Below are 21066 nucleotides of genomic sequence, written 5' to 3'. Positions count from 1 at the left end.
TGTAATAGATAAAATATGATATGTCAAAAAAAAAAAAAAGTACAATAAACGTACAACTTGATAATCCCGAATATGATAAGTCCGATAAAATTTTGACTGTTTCAAAATATGTGCATCATACAGTGTATCATGTGCATTGTAAAATACCTATTACGAGTATATTATAATATATGTTAAACATAATTCAAAAGTTAAAATTAAACTACAATAATGAATACAATAAATATATTTGCTTCTAATGAGAAGCAGGAAAAAATATAAAATTTAAATACAACATATCGTTTAATATTTGTTTGAAAAATATCATAAAATGCTTCAATACACATAGACTGTATGGTTGGATAAAATGTAAATTTATTGTAAAATAGGCTGTTTTTCAACACTATTTAGATATTCTACTATCATAATAAATTTATTTATAATATTTGTAATTAGCTGTTACGTATTATAACCGAAATAAATATTAGGTATTTAGTCTGGTACCCATTATTCCGTGTCGTAAATAGCTGAATATTCGGCTTGTAGGTAATGTGGTCTCGATTTTTTTTACCTACCTACAATGTACCTATCCACCTACAGTGTAATGTAAATGCATTTTTGGTTAATTAAAAACAGACTAAATAGTATTTACTTAAACTAATTTTAAAAGCGGTTTACACAATACTATACATAATAGTATTTCGTCGAGAAATTATTCACCATTTGTTGTTTCTAAACTGTTTTCTTGAGTTCTATTTTTTTCCTCCCGCTTTTCTTCAAGTGCCTTCTTCCTATTTTTCTTGATGTATTTCCTACTGTATATGGATATTGGATGCGATGATTGTGACATTTCTACATTTGGAAAATTATCAAAATAAAATTTACATAATTCATATCAAAAAAATTTATCGGAATGTCAATATCAATATAAAAGGTATACACTTTTAATTCGTCCCACTTTTTACAAAAAAATACGTTTTTTAAAAGTTATAAAGTATAAATACATATTTATGACATAATTAAAATAATAAGTTCTTAATAGTATCTTAAGACCAGAATAAGTCTATTAAAATAAATTAGTTTAATTACTAATTAATATTAATATTTTGTATATTTTATCATCATTATTGTATTATACAGTTACTAACTTACTATCACCAGTTATCACATAATATTATATATGTTATAAACTATTATTGGAAATTTTATACAGATATTCAGAGCCCCCGTAAATTCTAATTTCTGATTTTAATTGTCATTCCAGTTTCTCGTTCTCATATAATTAACTACCTTAGAATTTTCTGAGCTTGTACGGCGTACGCGTATTAATCACAAAATATCAATAGTCCAATTTTATGAGTTTAATAACAATTATTAATAACTATGAGATTTTTATGGGATTTTAATATTTAATTGGATTACCACTGCTCGAGTAACGGTAAGTCATCTTGAAAAAATTTGTTGAAGTTACGGCTGTTATATATTTCGGTGTTGTAAAAGTATATAGCAATGGATTTACTAACGCATTGATTGGTACAACAAATATAATTAACCACACGTACAGTTTACCTACAAAACATATATTATTGTAGTTTAATTAGAATACAATAGCTATTATAAGAATGCTTTGATTCATCAATAATGAAAACAATACTGTACTTGAAATATGGTACTTCCTTAACGCTGCCAATTTCAAAACGATTATGGGTGACCAACATAAAATGTTCGCCAAAACAATGAAAAAGCAACGAATTGCAAAATCGAAATCACCAGCGGAAATGCGAGCAGCATGTCTTGTTTGTCTAACATTTATAAACATTAATGCATACAGAACGGACATCAGTAATAAACTGTAAAATCAACCAAATAGTATTACTTATAACCTTATAATAAACATTACTAACTGTAAATAATATTGTGATTGATTGAAAATATAATTTTAAAACTACCTTGTTGTATATAATCCCAAAAACATAAATGCCGAATATTGCCATCCATTAACAAATGGATCTTCGATATATAAAGGATAGCACAAACCGTTGGAACCGTAGAATTTTGACGAATGCTTCCATAAAATCACTATAATTAATTATATTATGATATATAATAGTCATATCAAAAGTATATAAGTAAATAAAATGTAATATTACATTATATAGAATTATTCAATAAGTATGATCACCCCAATTTTTCTTCAGCAATATAGTTATTTAAAATCTTATTTTTGAAATTTTTAAGATTTCTTATACTGTTAAAAGATTGTTCTTCGTTAAATAATTAACAGTATAAAATAGGAGTTCTCTAACTAAACTAAGAATTTTTATAGCCACGGGATACTTGTAAGTATAAAATAATAATTAGAAATTGTATAATTAATAAACCTGCAATAGGGTATTAAGATAACACCAACCATGTATCTTTTAACTAGAAAATTAAAAAATAACAATGGTATATTAAAAAAAGCACCAAGATTTTTTAATACCAGGCTTACAGAATTTCTATGCAAATTTAAATAAAATTCCAGTGACGTAGATAGCTGTGTATTTATAAATAATTTAAAATTATGAGAAAATTATTTTGGTTTTATTTATCGAAGATGGGTCGATAGTAGCAAACAATTGTATTTTAAATGTTTATATAAACAGTTAAAAACACTAAAGCAAAATTTCAAATAACAAGTGTTTCGTTCAATTATTTTCTTGGTATAAATAAATGTGTAAGTTTTAAAATGGGTCAATATTATACACAATATAACCAAAGCAATTACGCGAACAAAATAATACGTAAATATAAAATGTTAGATGGTAAGTAATAAATAATAATCTATACCAATATATAGTTCATTTACAATTAATGACCTCCAAATTCAAATGCAATTAAGAATGATATACCTATTACTTAATCAGCAAACAATAATATTATCCTATTGATTTTATCTAAGATAATTAGACCAGTGAGAACATGTTAACTTCGCCACAAGTATCTTTTTTTAGCATAAACCCCGCAAAGAAAAAAAAACAAGTAAAATTAAGTTCATGTAAACTCCGCCAGTAAAGAAAATCAGGTAATACTATAAAATTAATACCTATTATTATTATTATTATTAAAAAAAAAAAAAAATGTCCACATTAAATAGTAGTTAGGCACCTATGCGTAATATTTCGTATAAAATATACAAAACTTAAAAATAAAAATAATGATTGTCTGAACAAATCAATAACACAAATTTTGTAATGTGTATTACGTTAAATAATCTTAATAAGTAATAGTAATAGTCATTAAATTTGTAGGTTATTATATTATTAATATTTTGAACCGTGAGCTAAAATGATGTGATACAAATTACAATTTGTAGATATTCTAAGTCTAATCTATAAGTTGTATTTATTATATTATTACCATGTATAGTATTGTCCAACACAATCATTTTTTTTTTTTAATTTTTGAGCTTACTTAGTACAGAAATTTAAAAATCAACTTTAGAAATTTCGGCGTATGTCATCGCACAAAAGTATATTTAATGTGAGAAAGCTTTAACACTGGTGGAATTTCCATACACACATTAAAACTTAGAAAATAAAACTGGAGGAGTTTACATTATACCTTTTCATCACCTTTTTATCTAACCGGTATTCTGGAGGAGCTTACAATCGCCCGAGACCAGCACAACATAAACAGTCAGTTATGTAAATTATTTAAGTGATTATTTTTATCAAACCCTAATCAAGAAAATTAGGAGCAAAAATGCAAGTAAAAGTTTATGTTCGTAATAAATAAAAGACGGTTAATTATGGACTACGATATAAATCAAATATACGTAAGTATTTTCACTAGAAATATTACGAAATACTATTTATATTTATATTTTTCGTAATTATGCTGATTCAAAAATAACGTTCAAACAGGATGTTCATCACCAGGACAAACATTTTAAATGGGATCTTCTGGATCTTCAATAAATTCATAGACATCACAAAGGCAACACAATAATTTACTTTCATCGGCAGAACCGTTATAAACTTCATTGAGTGAACTAAAAAAAGGTATTGTAATATGGTTGATTAGACTTATTCACAACATAAAAAGGTAGACAAGTGAGCACCACTCTGCTGTACATTAGATACCGAGTAGATAACTATTATGGATGTGTTAAATTTAAATTAAATTAAATAGAATAGAATATATATTTTTACAAACAAACAGATAACATAATACTTTAGTTATATAACAATAATTACAATTGTTTATACACTTTCCTTAAGCTATAATGCTTGTGTTGAAGGCGTGAGTTCATAAAATAATAATATATCATTGTAAACAAAAAGCGATTCTGAACGGAGAAGGTCTGCCAACATATTATATATATATATAAATCATTAAGTTTATTTAAAATGGTTTTTTGGTATAGGCATTGAAGTCGTTTATTTTATTTTTAGTATTGTGGAAATTTAATATAGCATTCTCTGAAAATATTGCATTTTTATCGTATGATTAGAATTTAATTATTATAATAATATATATTTATAACGTATCTAATGTAATAACTCAAAATATAATAAGATTTTTCTGTAAAACCCGTAAAACAGTAAAAATAGATATTATATAGTATTTATAATACAATCTATTAAAATAAATCAAAAAATTAATTTTATACAATAAAATTCATAATAATATAATATACGATAAGGTTTTGGGTTCCCATTAATAATGTTTTTAAACTATAACAAAATAATTTACATCGTTATTAATCTTTAAATAAGCAATTGCATCCAAACTTGAACTTAAAATGTCTATAGAAAATAAATGCCTTGATATATTTTTTATACTTGATGGTTTCAGTATGAAATACCAACGAGAAATCTTATATTACATTTTTAAATCTTAGGTATAAGAATAAACTTTTATATAAATTTACAACTAAAAAATAATTTGCTAATTTTCGCTATTTTATTAATTTTGTCAAAATTCTAATTTTAAACACTATGAAAAAGTATTTTATTGATAAATTTTCGATATTTTTTGTATTAAAAGAAACTAAAAACTTATGAAGAACTTTGTATTAAATTTTCAAACAATTATAAACCCAATGAATAATTTTTAATAGACGTTTATAAAAAAAAAAAATTAATTTAAAATGTATCATCTCTTTAAATAGCTCAACAATTTTCGAAATATTTTTAAAATTTTATCGTGAATATAAAATGCTGTTATAAACGTTTTTTAAGAATATACTTTACAAGTATCGACGAGTTATACCATAAAAACAAAATCGGTTTCGTCAAAAATTCAATTTACTTAAAAATGCCCGGTTTTCTTTTAATTATTTATTTTTTGTTTTTCCTAATTAAAAAAAAAATATTGGGAATCAACGTAAAAGTATCGATTAGATCCAATTATCTACCAGAAACCACGCTCTTTTTAAAAATCAAAGCATTTTTACTTTACTTTTACAAGAAGATGATAGAGAAAAAAAAAAGAAAAAACACATCGTTGTAAATCAAATCATTCTTTTCATCGCTCCGCTCAGAATCTAAAATTAATAATTACGAAGGCCAAGTTAATCTTACTATACATTGACAATCAACAATCAGCTATTCAATTAATGAATAATTAAAGTACCTATAAATTATAATACACGTCAATTGTTTGTTTATTTGTAATCATAAGTCTAATAGTATTATTACTGTTAATCATTATATCTGTGTATTATTTAATCCAAATACTTGACGTACATTCATATCTCCTAATTCAATAAAAAAAAAAACAATTTCTTGCTTAATACTTACATGGTGCGATTGATATACTTATACCGACCACCCAAATTGATAACATACAGTATACGGCTGTTTTCATTTTCAATACTTGATAACCAGAAAATGGCACAGCTATGAGTAGAAATCTGTCCAAGCTGAGAAACACCAATATAAGCATAGATACCTATAAACAAAAATATTTAAAAATTATTTCGAAGTGGTGAATGTTCTTACGCATTTAGATTAAGGTAAGCATATTACAAGTACGTAATTCCAGTTGTCAAATCGTTAAGACATACTACTTTAATGATAATTTGCATAATATTTGGTAGATTATGAAATGTGAATAAAAAAGTTTTAAATTTAATTATTAAGCAATTGAAAAAATCAAAATACATTTAAAAAGAAGCAAAAAACAATAAGTTGTTTCCACAGATGCTTGAAAAGGAGCAAATGCGTTTTTAAAAGATTCATTATCAGTATCTAATTTCTTAATGTTTTCTTAATTATTTCAAAAATAATACGTTGTGCAAAAAAATATTAAACAGATTGCTCTAAATGACTTTTTTGTAATTATTATAAATATTTCGAATAATATACTTCTGACGAAATCACAGCCATAATGCCGACTATGGTACACAAATTAGATGACTCCCACTCATGTGCATATAAATAATATTCATTCCTGTATATTTGATCGTGATAACCAATAAACATTAAGTATATCACCATGAACAAATCAGCAACTGAAATTTATTTGTATATAAATATTATTTGTACGTTTACAATTTATAATATTATATTGACTTTGAAAACCAATATAACATTATTTGTTTTTACCAGCTAAATTCCGTATGACAAAGTTTATCGCTTTATTTTCATCTTTGAATATATTAAACATCCGACCGTATAAAACTAATGAGTTAAATATCAAGGTTAGAACTGTTACCATCCATAGGAACCATCGAAAAGTCGAATTTGGGAGGAGATTATAACTTGATGATAACCCTTTATGTATTGTATAATTTATATTTCATGAAACAATAATATTATGCTTAGATGATTATTAAAATTTTAATCGTTATTAATTTGCCTAAATAATATTTAATTGTCATTGGGCACTTACCATCTGTGTTTGGATAACAAAATTTAACATGTTGGGCGTACAAAACACAATAATGAAATTCTTTTAAGTAACTGAAACAAAATCATTAGAATAGTTTAAATTGCAGTGTCCACAATTTTTAATTTTTAATCAATTTAACTCACAGAAATTCCAGTGTAGTCAAGTTATTAAATAATGACAATTCAATATTTTCTTTATTTATGCCTTTCATATCTCTGTAAAATATATTAAAATGTATATTATACAAAGTATATTATTTTATTTCAATTTATATAAACATTCAATATATTCATAATACTAATAATAAATATACTTAAATTATCTTAAAAATGGCAAAAATAACAATTATTTCACAAAAAAATTGAAAAAAAACTCAACAATCACCTATTACTACTAATTATAATAATATCTAAAATAATGTTTACAATGAAGTAATACAGTTTATTTAAAATATTAAATTTGACAATATAATTTATTAATATTGTAGTGTACCTAAAACGTAAAGCTAACTTATCTCTTACTCCTATTGATCTTAAAATTACCTACCCTCCCACCATTCATAACATATGAACATTGCTTTTTTATTCAATATCTTCTAATGCCCATTTTTAAATTCTAATTATGAATATTATTTGTTAATTGTTGTATCTTAAAAAGTGTGGGCGTATTTTCGTTCGAAAATAAGATATCGTTTTACTCTACTGTTCTCCACTGTTTTCACTTTATTTGATTTGCAATAAAATTTGTATTTTTAAAAATAAAATATTATTTACAAAATTTTACTATTTTCGTGTTTATTTAAATACATAATTATTTTACGAGACATGTTATGTCAAATAAGAAACATTAAGTTTCGGCACGTACTTAAATAATTAATATCTATATAAATAAAAGCGAAAAATACTTATATAATAGTTTATTGTATTACGTTTATATCATAAATATAATAAATATACATGTTTTTTAACTATGTCAATTTAATACATCTCAATTACCATAAACAAGGGTATGCATTGCGGGTAATTAGGTTAATACATATTTAAGTAATGTAGTATTCGTCTCTAAATAAGTACTACTTACAACGAAAAGAGATTTTTCATTTCTGAGAAAACAACTTTGTTTATTCTTGTAATTGGATTATTTCCTAAAAATCTAAAAAAATCAAAAATAAATCTTATTCACTGAATTCAAAAATGTTTACGTAACATTACAATTTATTTAATATTTTTAATGGCTGTAATTCATGCGTGATTGTTGTAATCTGATTGTAAGCTATATCTCTGTAAAATTCATTATACAATATTATTATCATATAAAAATAAAAATTTCAATATTATTTATAAATAAAACTTGTATCATTACAATTCGGAAAGACTCAATAAGTTTTTAAACGCATTTTTATGAATCGATGTAATTGCGTTGCTACTTAAATTCCTGAAAATAATAAAAATACTAAGTACAAATACAATTTAATAATTTATAAGAACAATATTGGTATGTTATTATTATTTTATTTTCAATCAAATTAAATATATTGTCTTACAAGGCCAATAGTGTTGGCAAGTATGCGAACAGGAACTCATTTATTGTTTCGATACGATTCCCTTGTAAATCTCTATTACATAATGTAAAGGATAATTATTTATAACAATTATTATTTTTTATAAACTGTTATGTTCATCTAATACATTAGTAATATAATAAAATTATATACAAGAAAATACTTACAACATAAAGAGATTCGGTAAGTGTGGAAAACATTCGTTCTTAAAAGTCAACATATTATATGATAAATCTCTAAAAAAAAAGTATGATCGAAGCAATTGAAAAAAAAAAATATATCAAAAATTTTGATTCTTACATAACTTTTACATTGATCATGTGTTTCCAGGAGTTTAAATTTAAAAATACCAAATAATTATTATCCAACATTAAGTGTTCAACATTAACCAATCCGTAAAGTGCATCTTTTTCCAAAATACTCAACTCATTATGTAGTAAAATACTGAAAAAACATAGGTACTTGTATTAAATAAAAATTAATTAACATTAATTATTTATTGAAATTTTTTTAATTGATTAAGTTATTTATAAATGCAATAACAAACTACTTACAGAAATTTTAATTTATTTTGATGTTTAAAGACAAATGGAGGTATTACAGACAATCTATTATATTGTAAGTGGCTGAGAAAAAAAATATTCTATATAATTTTATGATTTATATTGATTTTGTAGTTTTTTTCTTTTTGCATATTTTCATAACTTACATAACTTTCAACGAATAATACCCATCAAATGAATCGTTAGAAAGAACTATATTGTTGCTCCTCATTGATCTAAAATACATTAAGACAATGTTGCATGACTTTATTTATGGCGGTAATAATATTATTAGGTATTGTTTTAAAAGGAATTAATTATGCATGACATTTATGATAAATAATATTACTCTTATATCAGAAATTGTGAGTTAAAAAAAAAACTATAAAAATACTTAAATATTTAATTATGTAATAAGATTGATTCATATTCAAAAACTAATACATATTAATAACATTTTATTAATAAATAATGATAAATATCATAATTTAAGTCATACAAAAATATTTGAATGCTTTTATATAAATTTATGATTTGTTGAGACTCTTCAGAGTATTAGAATCCTAGCTTAGAACTGCTGGTTTTTTGGTATTTTAGAATACGATGATAAGGTATTCATCGATTTTACTAAAACTAACGAGCCAGCCATGACGAAAACAACTGTTTTAAATACTGAGTTTGTTTTAAACTATAATATAGGTATACTATGATTCGAAAATTACCGAAAATATCAAGTTTCAATAATTACCAAAAATACCGTGTAGAGTTAATAACTAAAAACACAATATATTGTCAGTTATATGTTATACCGTTGATGTAAAAAAATATTAACATCGACATTTAAAAAACACCATCAGCCTTATGATGTACTGAGTGAATTAAAAAATTATGTAACTTATGTAACATAAATAGTACAAAACATATCGATTACTATGAAATACTTATTATTATGTGCATATTATTAATAAATTTGTTACGATTTCGGATTAGTAAGTTATTTAGATTATTAAATAATCAAAAAAAAAATGCAAATATACATTTTATACTTACATTTTTTTTAGATTAGAAGATATATTTCTAGGCACTTTTGTTAGTCCAATATTATTACATCGTAACCACGTTTCATTGAAACAATCGCATTCGGCGGGATAATTGCTTAAAGCTAAAGGGCAGTACAACAGATAGTTAAAAAGCGATTATATTATACTATATACGACGATATATTTTGTATTTATGTCGTTATTATGTTCTTAATTGTATTTAGTTTTATTCTAATGTATTCGAATTCAACACTTTTATAATTTTTCATTGAGGTACTATCATATTTTACGTCTATGATAATTTTAATATTGACATTGATATTTTATCATTTGGATACCAGTTAATCTGGAATTTAAACTATTACAATTATTCTTAAAACCAAAAATGTGTGACAACTCAATGTACAAGTAGGCAGTGCCTAACTAGCACACAAAAAACAACAAAATATTCGGCACGGCGTAATATATAGGCAATATAGCTACATACTCGTGTTCAATGAACTATAAAGAACTCCGAAGAGGCTTGAGTTTAATTGAATGTGTTTCGTTTAATAAAAATATATTCCCGCATAAAGATAACAGACAGATAAAAATAAAAATTGCTTCTTTAATTAATCCTTTTATATTTATTTTGTACACATATCTATGTCGGGTTGAGGTAGGTTACGTACTTACGTATTCTGTGGTGGACATTTCGTTAGGAAGTGAGTAGGTATTAAAATAACAAACATAATATATTATTCAATTATTCAAAAGGTTATTTAAATTTGCATAACAAACTAGAGACTAGTGGTACCGAAATATCAAAGTACCGACTACCGAGTATACAGTATCAACTCATTTATGTTCAAACAAAAACATAATGGAAATACGTGTTGTTAATATTCTAAATGATTAATTTCAATCCATATTTTAAGCAAATATTCTTGAGTTGTTATTGATTCAGTAGTCACAACATGATGATATTTAAGCGATAACGCAATTTGTTATAACATTGAGTTTTATAACGATTATATAATTACTATGTATTATAATTTTTTTATATAAATTATATATATAATATATAAATAGTACTTAATTAATATTTATCATTATAAATTCATAAATATTTATTTGCTAAAATATATAAATGCGAATGTTTAGATATATATATATATTATATATGTATAATGTATATAATCCGCTGTAGTTCGTCAATTTTAATTATAGGCAAATGAAAAACTAATAACAGTGATCAAATCTCTCGTATTTAATACTCATCCATTACAATAAATTACTTTGTGATGAAGTGTTCTCGACATAAACTCTATAGGACTATAATAGCAGACCAATTTAACCATTTTTTTCTTACAAAAAATATAAAATATAAATATGTTATCAGATTAAGTTTATTTTCTTCGAGATTTTTAGTGATTATTCATTTGAATATTAAAAAAATTATATCAAAGTTGACGATTTTTTATAAAAAAAAAATGGTGTAAAGATTTAAGTTCAAAACTTTTCATATTTCTCTGCTCCCAATAAACAATACAAGTATACTACGTGATTTATTAGTATTTGATTATTTTGTATAGTTATTACTTATTATACATTTTGTAATTTTTGTACTTATTTCATAAAATAGTTGCTAAATTGAAATTTGTAAAGAAAATAAATTAAATAAAACTAAATTTACAATAACTTTTGTCATATTATTTGTTTAGATATATCAAACTTGCTGTGAGCTTTACTGAAAATAACGTTTTATTTTTACATTTCCGTGAATATTTGTTAAACTTAGGCATAAATCAACAGTTTTTTCATTTTTTATTTAAAATTAAATAAATCGATATGAAAAATTTGCATAATAAATCTTTTTATTTTAATAGTATTATATATTTATATTGATACACACAATTATAAAAACAAGATAAACTCAAATACCAATTATAATGTTTAAAATATATTTACTCTATAGTGTTCAGGGGGGGGGGGGTTCTGTACTCAAAATGCATTATAAATTTTAGATTAGTACTGTTTGCTTATTTGCATGTCAATACATTTACTAAAAAATAAATGTGAATTTAAGTAAATTATATGTTCTAAGTAATAAAAGCCTTATGCTGTATTTTGATATATTTGTTATAAAATACAATAATATACATATATTGTATATAATAAATATATATATATGCATAATATACAACGTAGTATTGTACATTTTAATATCCAACGTAAGTATATTAATCTAACACAGTATACTATAATAATATTGTAACCTATTTTCCCTACCTTTCCTGCTTTTGTAAATGTAAATATATGAACTAAATAACTAAATATAAATATAAATAAACGTTTATTGATACATTTTTGTTTATTATTTTTTCGATTAACGGATTAACCAACACGGCTTTGGTATTGACGGTGACGGTTATTCGAAATTCTACTGTACTCAACAACTTCAAACTTAAAAAAAACTCTATCTATTTTTTGCCTAGATTGTACTAATTATATATTACTAAGTTATGAATAAATCAAAAATATTATGATATTATTAAGAGAATAAATAATATTACAATTTAAAGTCACTAATCATCTATATTTATTAAAATGTTCTAGAAAATCTAAAAATCATTAAAACCAATAGTATTTATGCATTTAATTTAGATTGTATATTTTATCTACGCGATTCAAAATATTTATTGAACCTAAACCCAACTAATTTGATAATAATTAATTATATTAATATATATTATTATGTAGGTATAATAACTTTAATTTGGTTGCTAACTTACCACAAAGCGGAATTGATTCATTACAAGTTGAATTTTGTTCTGGATCCGGTTTTGTAATATTAATCACTTTGTCATAATGTTGCATACTTCCAAAAAAATCGGCTATAAAAGTATTAATTTGATGAAATACCTTACATATTATTATAAATACATTAAAAACCAATAATCAGTTTTACATTTTATATTTGCAAGTTTGCATTATATAATTAACTCTCTATTATATATGGAGTATACTCGTATATATATATATTGTATAATTAATTTAGATTAAAGACTTAAAAACTTTTTTAAACAACATTTTAGTCGGAATTTTATACTTAAAGAAAAAAAATGCGTATTTAAATAATTAAAATACCAAAAGATAAAATATACAAATTTATCACAGTTCACGAGATAACGAAAGTAATTTTTTTTCTAAACTTTAAAAATATTTTTATGCAACATAGTTACTTATCGCTAACCTGCCAAACATAACGTTAATATATATTTTTCAAATAATTTAAATATTTATAATTTGTATATACTAACTGCACATAAGAATGTCTTCATCTTCTCCATCTTGGCAATCAGAAAAATTATTACATTTATATTTATTTGCAATACAAATGTCTGACTGACTGCACAAAAATGAACCTTCGTGACAATCGTTTGAGCCTAAATGTGATTGAATGACATTATCCGTTTATAATACTAATAACATACTTAAACATTGCAAAAACAAAATTACTGACCATAATTTAAATACAGAGTAATAAGGGTCAGTGAAAAGAAACAGGAAATAATGAAAGTACTAATAATGGCCGATCGAGATGCAAGCATTGTGATTTTCAGAGATATGAACGTTGTTGAACACAACGAGATAGTGACTATATAAGCTTGGACATTTATTCAAATTTGCCAATTGTTTACAATTTGTGTTTGTTCGACATTATCCCTCACTGTTCTAATCTGTGATGAACTCAATGATTACAATATTATTTAATGGCAACTAAAATTCAAATTGAATGCAGTAGTGGGTGGACGGAGTTCGCATTTAAACCCTTCGGTACACTTTGCATAATAATTTATTACAATGTATAACTAGTGTGTTCGGATTATGAATAAACAAATCTAAATGTATGGTCTATTCGTGTCAATGGATTATTAGTACATAACACATTAAACAATTTTACAATGGAAAATTAAATCAAAAATATTCTATTGACCAGTTTAAGTATACAGAATGACTTGCCGATCATGTTCATCCCATTTTTTTCACTTAATAGTCTATTCAAATTATTTTTTTTTTTTTTTAATCTTTGTATAACACTATACCTAAAAACTCTTGAGATTTTTTTGTACTACTTAGTATGTCCTGTTTTGAAATAAATTTCTGTTTTTAAAATAATAATCCCCCTTTTTTACTGTAAATTATTTAATAAACATTATTTTTTTTTTTTTATTTTGATATATCTATAATTGGAAAATTAAACAAATACATTTTTAGTTATTGAAAAATTTATAGGTACTAAGAATAAATGTTCTTAAAACTGCTTTTAAATAAATATATATATAATAGATGTTATACTGAATCTAGAATTTATTATACTCGGTCACTTGGAATATTTTTACAAATTGTCATTGTTGATAGATTAATATTAATTATAAAGATTGTCGAGTCATCACTCATATTTTTTAATCCATTATCCTTAGTAGGTACACAAAGTTAAATTAGTTAATCACCCTATATATATACAATATACAAATTTGTAATATTACTATATACAGATTTTTTTTTTTATTTATATTGAAATAACAATATTTTGGCCTCGACTAATGGGCCATTGCCATTTACATATTATTATCGATAAAGTATAAAGTAAATCTAATATTTTAATTTTCTTGAAGAATTCTATGGTGTTAATTTCGTATCTGGAATTTGGACCTAAACTTTTTCCAGAATACAAAACTATTATTATTACATAGGATGATATATTTTTCAAATTAAGACACTATAAAATTTCTAAAATCTTTCTAAAATTAAATATATTATCAGTAGTATTTTATCTTATTATTTATTTTTATTTTTTTAATATCATACCCCGAAGAAGAATGTTTTTTGGAGAATTTAATTCAATGTATAAATATTGAACTATGAAAGAATGGTTAAATAATTTTATAGTCAATAAGCATTTATATTTAAAGTTTAAATAAGCAGTGTATTGGACCAATATTCTTTGGGGCACTCGTTTATGCTAATTCATTCAAACTTTAAATACTTATAACTCAAGATATAAGTTATAAACTCATAAAGAATAATATATAACTAGTTAATTACTCCTTTGAAGTTTAACTTTTAGACATCAAAATACTCCGACAAAAATTCTTCTTTAGAATTTTAAATTATAAATTAAAGTTGTGATTCAAAAAAGTAATACTTAATACCTATGAAGTTATAAATTATAATGATAAAAAAAATAATAAATATGTATAATTTTTTAAAGATTATATTATGTAAAAAAAAATTTTAAAAAATAATGTGTCTTATGTCAAAAAATTCTTCCGTATATATTTAAAATTTAATATAGACACAATAGTTAATACTTTTTAAACACTATTTATTATATTATCAGATTTATTATTCTTATAAACCTAATGTAATTACTCTATTTTGATAATATTTAATTCAATAACATTTTAAAACGATAAAATAACATTAATAGTATTATTATTAATATATTTTTTATTTATTAAATTATATTTTTTTATTGTTATTATTCAATATTATACTAGTGTTCGCTGTACGAATAAATAAATTAAACTGTTAATATTTGCAAATTCAATCTTCGAGCATTATCATCTTTGCAGTGTTTTAATGTGAAATCGTCTAAGTTAGAAAATTATAATAATATAATAATTGACATTGAAATGTATTATGCATTTTATATTGACATAGGGGACATAGTGTTTAGAACCATATTTTAAGATAAATAATAACATAACTTTTTATTAAAGACTAGATCAGGCTCACCTATTACACGTGTGTATAATATCTTATATAAGTAGTGGTCAGTCAAATAGAGAATATAAGAAAAATAATATATTAGACGAGATAAACAACAATATTCTGAGATACTATAAAAACAGAACCTCGGCAGTGGCTGATTTGCTTGTGGTTTTTTATAACGCCATTTATGCTCATAATATTGTACTATTGATTTGCTTAGTATTGATTCTTACGTGATACCGTTAAGTCTGAACCTAACATTTCTATACATGTATATTAATTGAAATAAGTAATTGACTAAATATATGTACTGCAACTTTGGTTACCTCCAAATTCCAAACAATTAACCTAATTATACTCTCGAAGTCCCGAATATATTCTGTAAATATTTTTACCTGCGGGTTACCATACATTTTGGTAAATTAATGATAAATGGCCATAATATGATCTTTGTGTTAGCGAATAATATTATGATGATAAGTTAAAAATATATTGGCATTATACATTTACACATTGAAAATATAATAATACATATAGGTAGTGGAAACTGTCCAATTGAATATTTAAAAATAAAACAACAAAACAAAATATTTTTCTGAAAATTTTAATTTATAAAAATCGAATTTCCAATGATTATTATTTTTTTAACGTTAATTAATTATAAGTTATAAGTATTCAAAATTTAGAGAATAAAAGACCGACGTTTTGCGTCGTACACTCAAGCGTCTCAAGCCAACATAAGCCAAAATTCTAAAACACAACTGTGCTTAAAATGCCTACTAAAAGTGTTTGAGGCATTTAAACATTGTATTTTTTTATATTATTTATATACAAATATATAGTATAGGTAATAAATATTTACAATTTTACAGTTATAACACAAAATCTAAATTTTTTTTTTAATATAACCCCCCCCCACCACCACCACCACCCAATGACTTAATCGGGTGTTATGATGACTTATGAATGATCAATAATATAATAATAAAATTTCAGTTACTTGGACAATGGACAAGCTAAACTATTATTGCTAATAGTACATGTATCAATAAACAAGGCAGAGTATTAACGAGTTAAAAAGTTAAAGTTAAGTTTCTTTTAACTAAGTTACTTAACGAGTTACTTTTATTTTCATAAATAACTTCTAACTTAACGCGTTTCTTTTTTAAAGTAACTTCTAACTTAACGAGAAAACCCAGAATAATCTTAACATATTGTTTGTTCATAACAATAATTTGTTCGTATTGTTTCTTATGACCTTTCATGTAATTAATTATACAAGAAAAAAGAAAACTAACTTATTTTTAAGTAAGGCAAGTTACTTTTTTTTCAAATTAACTTTTAACGAGTTAAATAAATAAAAAAAAAGTAATTTTTAACGAGTTAAATAAATTAATAAAGTAACTTTTAACTTAACATACATTTTCTGTATTAACTTAACTTAGAGTTCAAATCATTAATTAACTTGTCCAGCCTTGTCGATAAATTAATTTTACATAATATTAAATTGTATAAATATTTAAAATATCCCTGGTATATTTTCTAAGAATCAACATTGGACATTATTAATATTAAAAAACATTAATAAATTATTATTGTTGTTATTGACGTCACTCGTGGTCAAAACAATTGTTTCCAAGTACTTACTATAACGTGGTTTTTCTGTATATTAAAAATACCCATCTATGAACATACATTTCCTTAAGATACGAATTAGGGAGAAAAGGTTATGGGGAGATATCCATCCCGTCTTTATCCAGCTCTGCAATCCCTCGTAAATACGCCACTGACTAAAACATAAATTATGATTATTTAGAGAAAAAAAGTGAAGATTTATAAAAGGCCTATATCCTAATGATGTAACTACTCAAAAGTTAAAAGAAGAGGTATGTTAGCAGAAAAGAATGTCTCTTTCGGTAATCTCGAGAGACAGACCATAAAATAAATGGAAATGTTAACTCGGTCAACCAAGTGTCAACATCTGGGGACAAAAGATTATTAGAATGTTTTTAATATTATCAATTGAAAACCAACCAGCTATAGTTATAATTGAGGTGAATTGCACGAGAAGTAAAAAAATAGTTTGTCCAATCAAAAATGTTAGAAAAAAAACAAATATTATTTCACTATTAATACTTGAAAAGTCTATAATAATTATTTATGTTTGGTGTTTTACTGTTTAAACCTAACGCCACGCCCTGTAGGTTAATAGCTACTAATGTTTTAAAATTATTTTGTTTTAAAGTGGTTTATATGACATGTACTGTCTTAATATGTCTTCATAGAGTATCAGAAAAGGCGTGAGGGAATTTTAGTGCTGTCAACAATGTAACTTTTAATGGCAAAATAATTTACAAAAATCACCAAGACATATTATTAACATTTTCAAAAATAAAACGCCTATTTCAAATTCGTTAACTGAACCAACCCCAATAACATGAAAATTTAATAAATAATAATAAGAATAATTAACAAACTAGAATGTTTTTTTACTTGTTTTAAAATTTTTACCGCATATTTAAAAGTTTATACGTATATTTTTAAGAGCCACTTATCTCAAAATACTGCTTATAACAGTTATAACTTATAACTAATTAATTAATATTCATTCAATTTTTGGGAAAATATTCTACTTCGGAAAATGTAATCAAAAATATAAGCCATCGTCCTTAAAAGTAATAACTTAAACATTATAAAAGTAGTTTTTAAAATGTATAGTCACGACTTCAAACTAAGCAAAAAAAATATTTGGAAAAACATTATTTAATACTATTCAGTATATTCGGTAAAACGGGTGTTTACTTTTAAAAGAATCGACTTATATACATATTCATTGTGTATAATATATAATAACATTATGCAAGTAAAGTAGGTCTGACAAAAATATAACGGAGAATGCAAATGGTCTCGATGAACAAAATTAATTAGCATAACACTTAATAGCTGATTATTTAAAATCATTCAAACAACATTAATTTTGCATAGAGATCTCGAGAATGCAATTAATTTTCAGCGGGGCACTGCGGTTCTCTGTAATTGCACCTCTGATATTTGATTTAAATAGATCTTAACACAAATCGTCCGTAATAACTTACAAGTAAATGAGAAGTTTAAATAATAACATGTAGGAACAAGATGATCAATTATTTTAATTTTTGAACATTGTACTTTCGAATTCATTTAAATTTAAAAGACAATAATAAACAATTAAGTTTATCTTCAGGACATCTAAGATAAAATACTTCTATTTATTAGTTATACATATATGTAAATAATTTACTAGTAGATAAATCTGAATCGTTTTATTTAATTAATATATAGAAGAAATAATGATGTATATTTATAGATATTTAAATAACTATTGGATGAAACCAATATAATGATATGCCTAATACATTATAATATGGGCTGGACTATAATAAGTCATTTGATTACAGCGATTAATTAATAAAAATTATACATATTATTCTTTACAATTTTATTTTTAGATGCAACAATAACTGTTTTAAAATGTTATGCATATTTGTCTATTTAACTTCCACATTGTCCATATATAATATTATAGTGTACTTATTTAATACAAATAATATATTCTTATGTCCATACTTTTATGGTTATACTTTAGAATATTAAAGTTTAGATGGTGATAAAACATGTAATTAAGTTTAGTCGGGAAAAATAAATAGATTTACCACTAAAAAGACTTAGTAGAAAAGGCTCTTTGAATTGCATTTATTTTACCATTGTATATATACATCGTTTGTATCACAATATTATTATTTATCAAAAAAAAAAAAAAAAATGCTTTGATTTTATCCATTTAAAGTGAATTGAAAATTCAATTTTATTTATTTGCATGACATGAGTTATATTTATTTTAATTCAAATCGAATGCACACAGTTTTGAATTGACATTCTTGTACATTGAAGTTTAAAAAATATTTAAACGAATATCTCCCTACTTTTTTTTACAATTGACTTCGTTTAAATATTGGTATTTGTGAGTGAAAAAATTAATTGAAAAAATTCTTAAAGCTTTTTTTATTTACTTTTAGTATTATATTTTAATTATTCTTGTTAGCACTAAGCTGCAACTTGCACAGTTTTCAATAAATTCACAACGAAGACTATTGATTTTTTTAATACATACAATAATATGAAAACATAGATAATAATATTATTAAAAAATTATACATACAATAACTTTTAATATATATCTTTGTATTTATTTATGATAAACAAGTATTGTCTATTGATTTTAGTAAACACACACAGAGGAAAAAGTAAAAACACTAAAAACCTTACCCCAATGATACTCATATGATACATACCTACTCAATAAAGTATATTTGTTTTTATTATACATAAATAACTATCTAATATAATATACTTAGAAAAGATATTTAAATGGTCTTGCATCTTTCTATTGTTTTATCAAAACAATAGCTTGTTTATATTAAAATCATGTTCATCACATCACTTATCAAACGGTTCTATTGACTCTCCCGACGTACTAGCCACTGTTTCATCATTTCGTATTCTCGCCCATTCTACGAGACATCATTCCCTTTTCCTCTGTCCCCACCCATCTCATTTCGTATGGTAATAACCAGCCTCTCCACAGAATGCTTCGCCTGCTAAACCAACCTTAGTCTTTCAAATTTACTTCTTTCTGTTTACTTATTTACTATCTGTTATCTGCTTTTTGTCTAATTTATAACTACTTTATTGTACTTTTATACAAATGCCCTCTGGGTCGTATTATAATTATCAAATAAAATAAAAATGTGTTTCATAACCTAACAGTTTTAAACAAAAAAATGTATTTTATATATTTACAAATAATATTAAGCAATGGCAGTACTAGAGGTGGGGAAGCCGGGGATTGATCACCGGGCGTAAAATTTTAGTGGGCGTATATAATTATTTTGTGGGCCTTTATTTAATTTTTGATGTTAGAAGTTAAAAACTATTTTTATTTTACATAATTTGTTTTTAAGATTTGGTGATGACCACGTTTAAAGGAATATAAAAAACAAAAAATAAAACCATGCACAGCGTAAAATAATTTAATAATTATTCTGTTATTAATTATTATTAGAGCGCGTAGCTGCGCGATCGGCGTACGTTGACGATCAACGCAGACGACAGTGCATAGAACATAGAGACAGAATAATAATAAAAATTAAAAAGAACATATATAATGAATAATAATTATAAATAATAAATATAAATATTATAATAAAAAATATATTTTTAATCGATGATAGTACAAAATTAATGTAATTTTTATTACTTATTAATT

The 21066-nt window shown here is 23.9% G+C and overlaps 1 protein-coding gene across 1 annotated transcript; it reads right to left on the bottom strand.

The window, feature by feature from the left end:
• Positions 1–253: 253 nt before the first annotated feature.
• On the bottom strand, positions 254–13600 carry LOC132926828 (relaxin receptor 2-like). Its single transcript, XM_060991234.1, has 20 exons — positions 13304–13600; positions 12776–12877; positions 10012–10123; positions 9129–9197; positions 8974–9045; positions 8720–8863; positions 8587–8655; positions 8402–8473; positions 8221–8292; positions 8070–8138; positions 7939–8010; positions 7002–7073; positions 6859–6929; positions 6573–6740; positions 6333–6478; positions 5766–5916; positions 1929–2058; positions 1639–1829; positions 1402–1548; positions 254–831 (listed from the first exon to the last, which is right to left on the bottom strand). The coding sequence occupies exons 1-20, from the start codon at positions 13308–13310 to the stop codon at positions 692–694; spliced, it is 2076 nt and encodes a 691-aa protein (XP_060847217.1). The 5' UTR covers positions 13311–13600; the 3' UTR covers positions 254–691.
• Positions 13601–21066: the final 7466 nt, after the last annotated feature.

This window comes from Rhopalosiphum padi, chromosome 3 (genome assembly GCF_020882245.1).
Source record: "Rhopalosiphum padi isolate XX-2018 chromosome 3, ASM2088224v1, whole genome shotgun sequence".
In the NCBI taxonomy this organism is placed as follows: domain Eukaryota; kingdom Metazoa; phylum Arthropoda; class Insecta; order Hemiptera; family Aphididae; genus Rhopalosiphum; species Rhopalosiphum padi.
This window is presented reverse-complemented; position numbering and strand designations above follow the sequence as displayed.

Excerpts from the sequence above, each read along its gene's own strand:
- LOC132926828 (XM_060991234.1), bottom strand. Across the intron at positions 9,198-10,011 it reads TCTTCTAATCTAAAAAAAAT|ATCAATGAGGAGCAACAATA; the intron begins GTAAGTATAAAA and ends AATGTATTTTAG. Across the intron at positions 7,074-7,938 it reads ATGAAAAATCTCTTTTCGTT|AGATATGAAAGGCATAAATA; the intron begins GTAAGTAGTACT and ends TATATTTTACAG.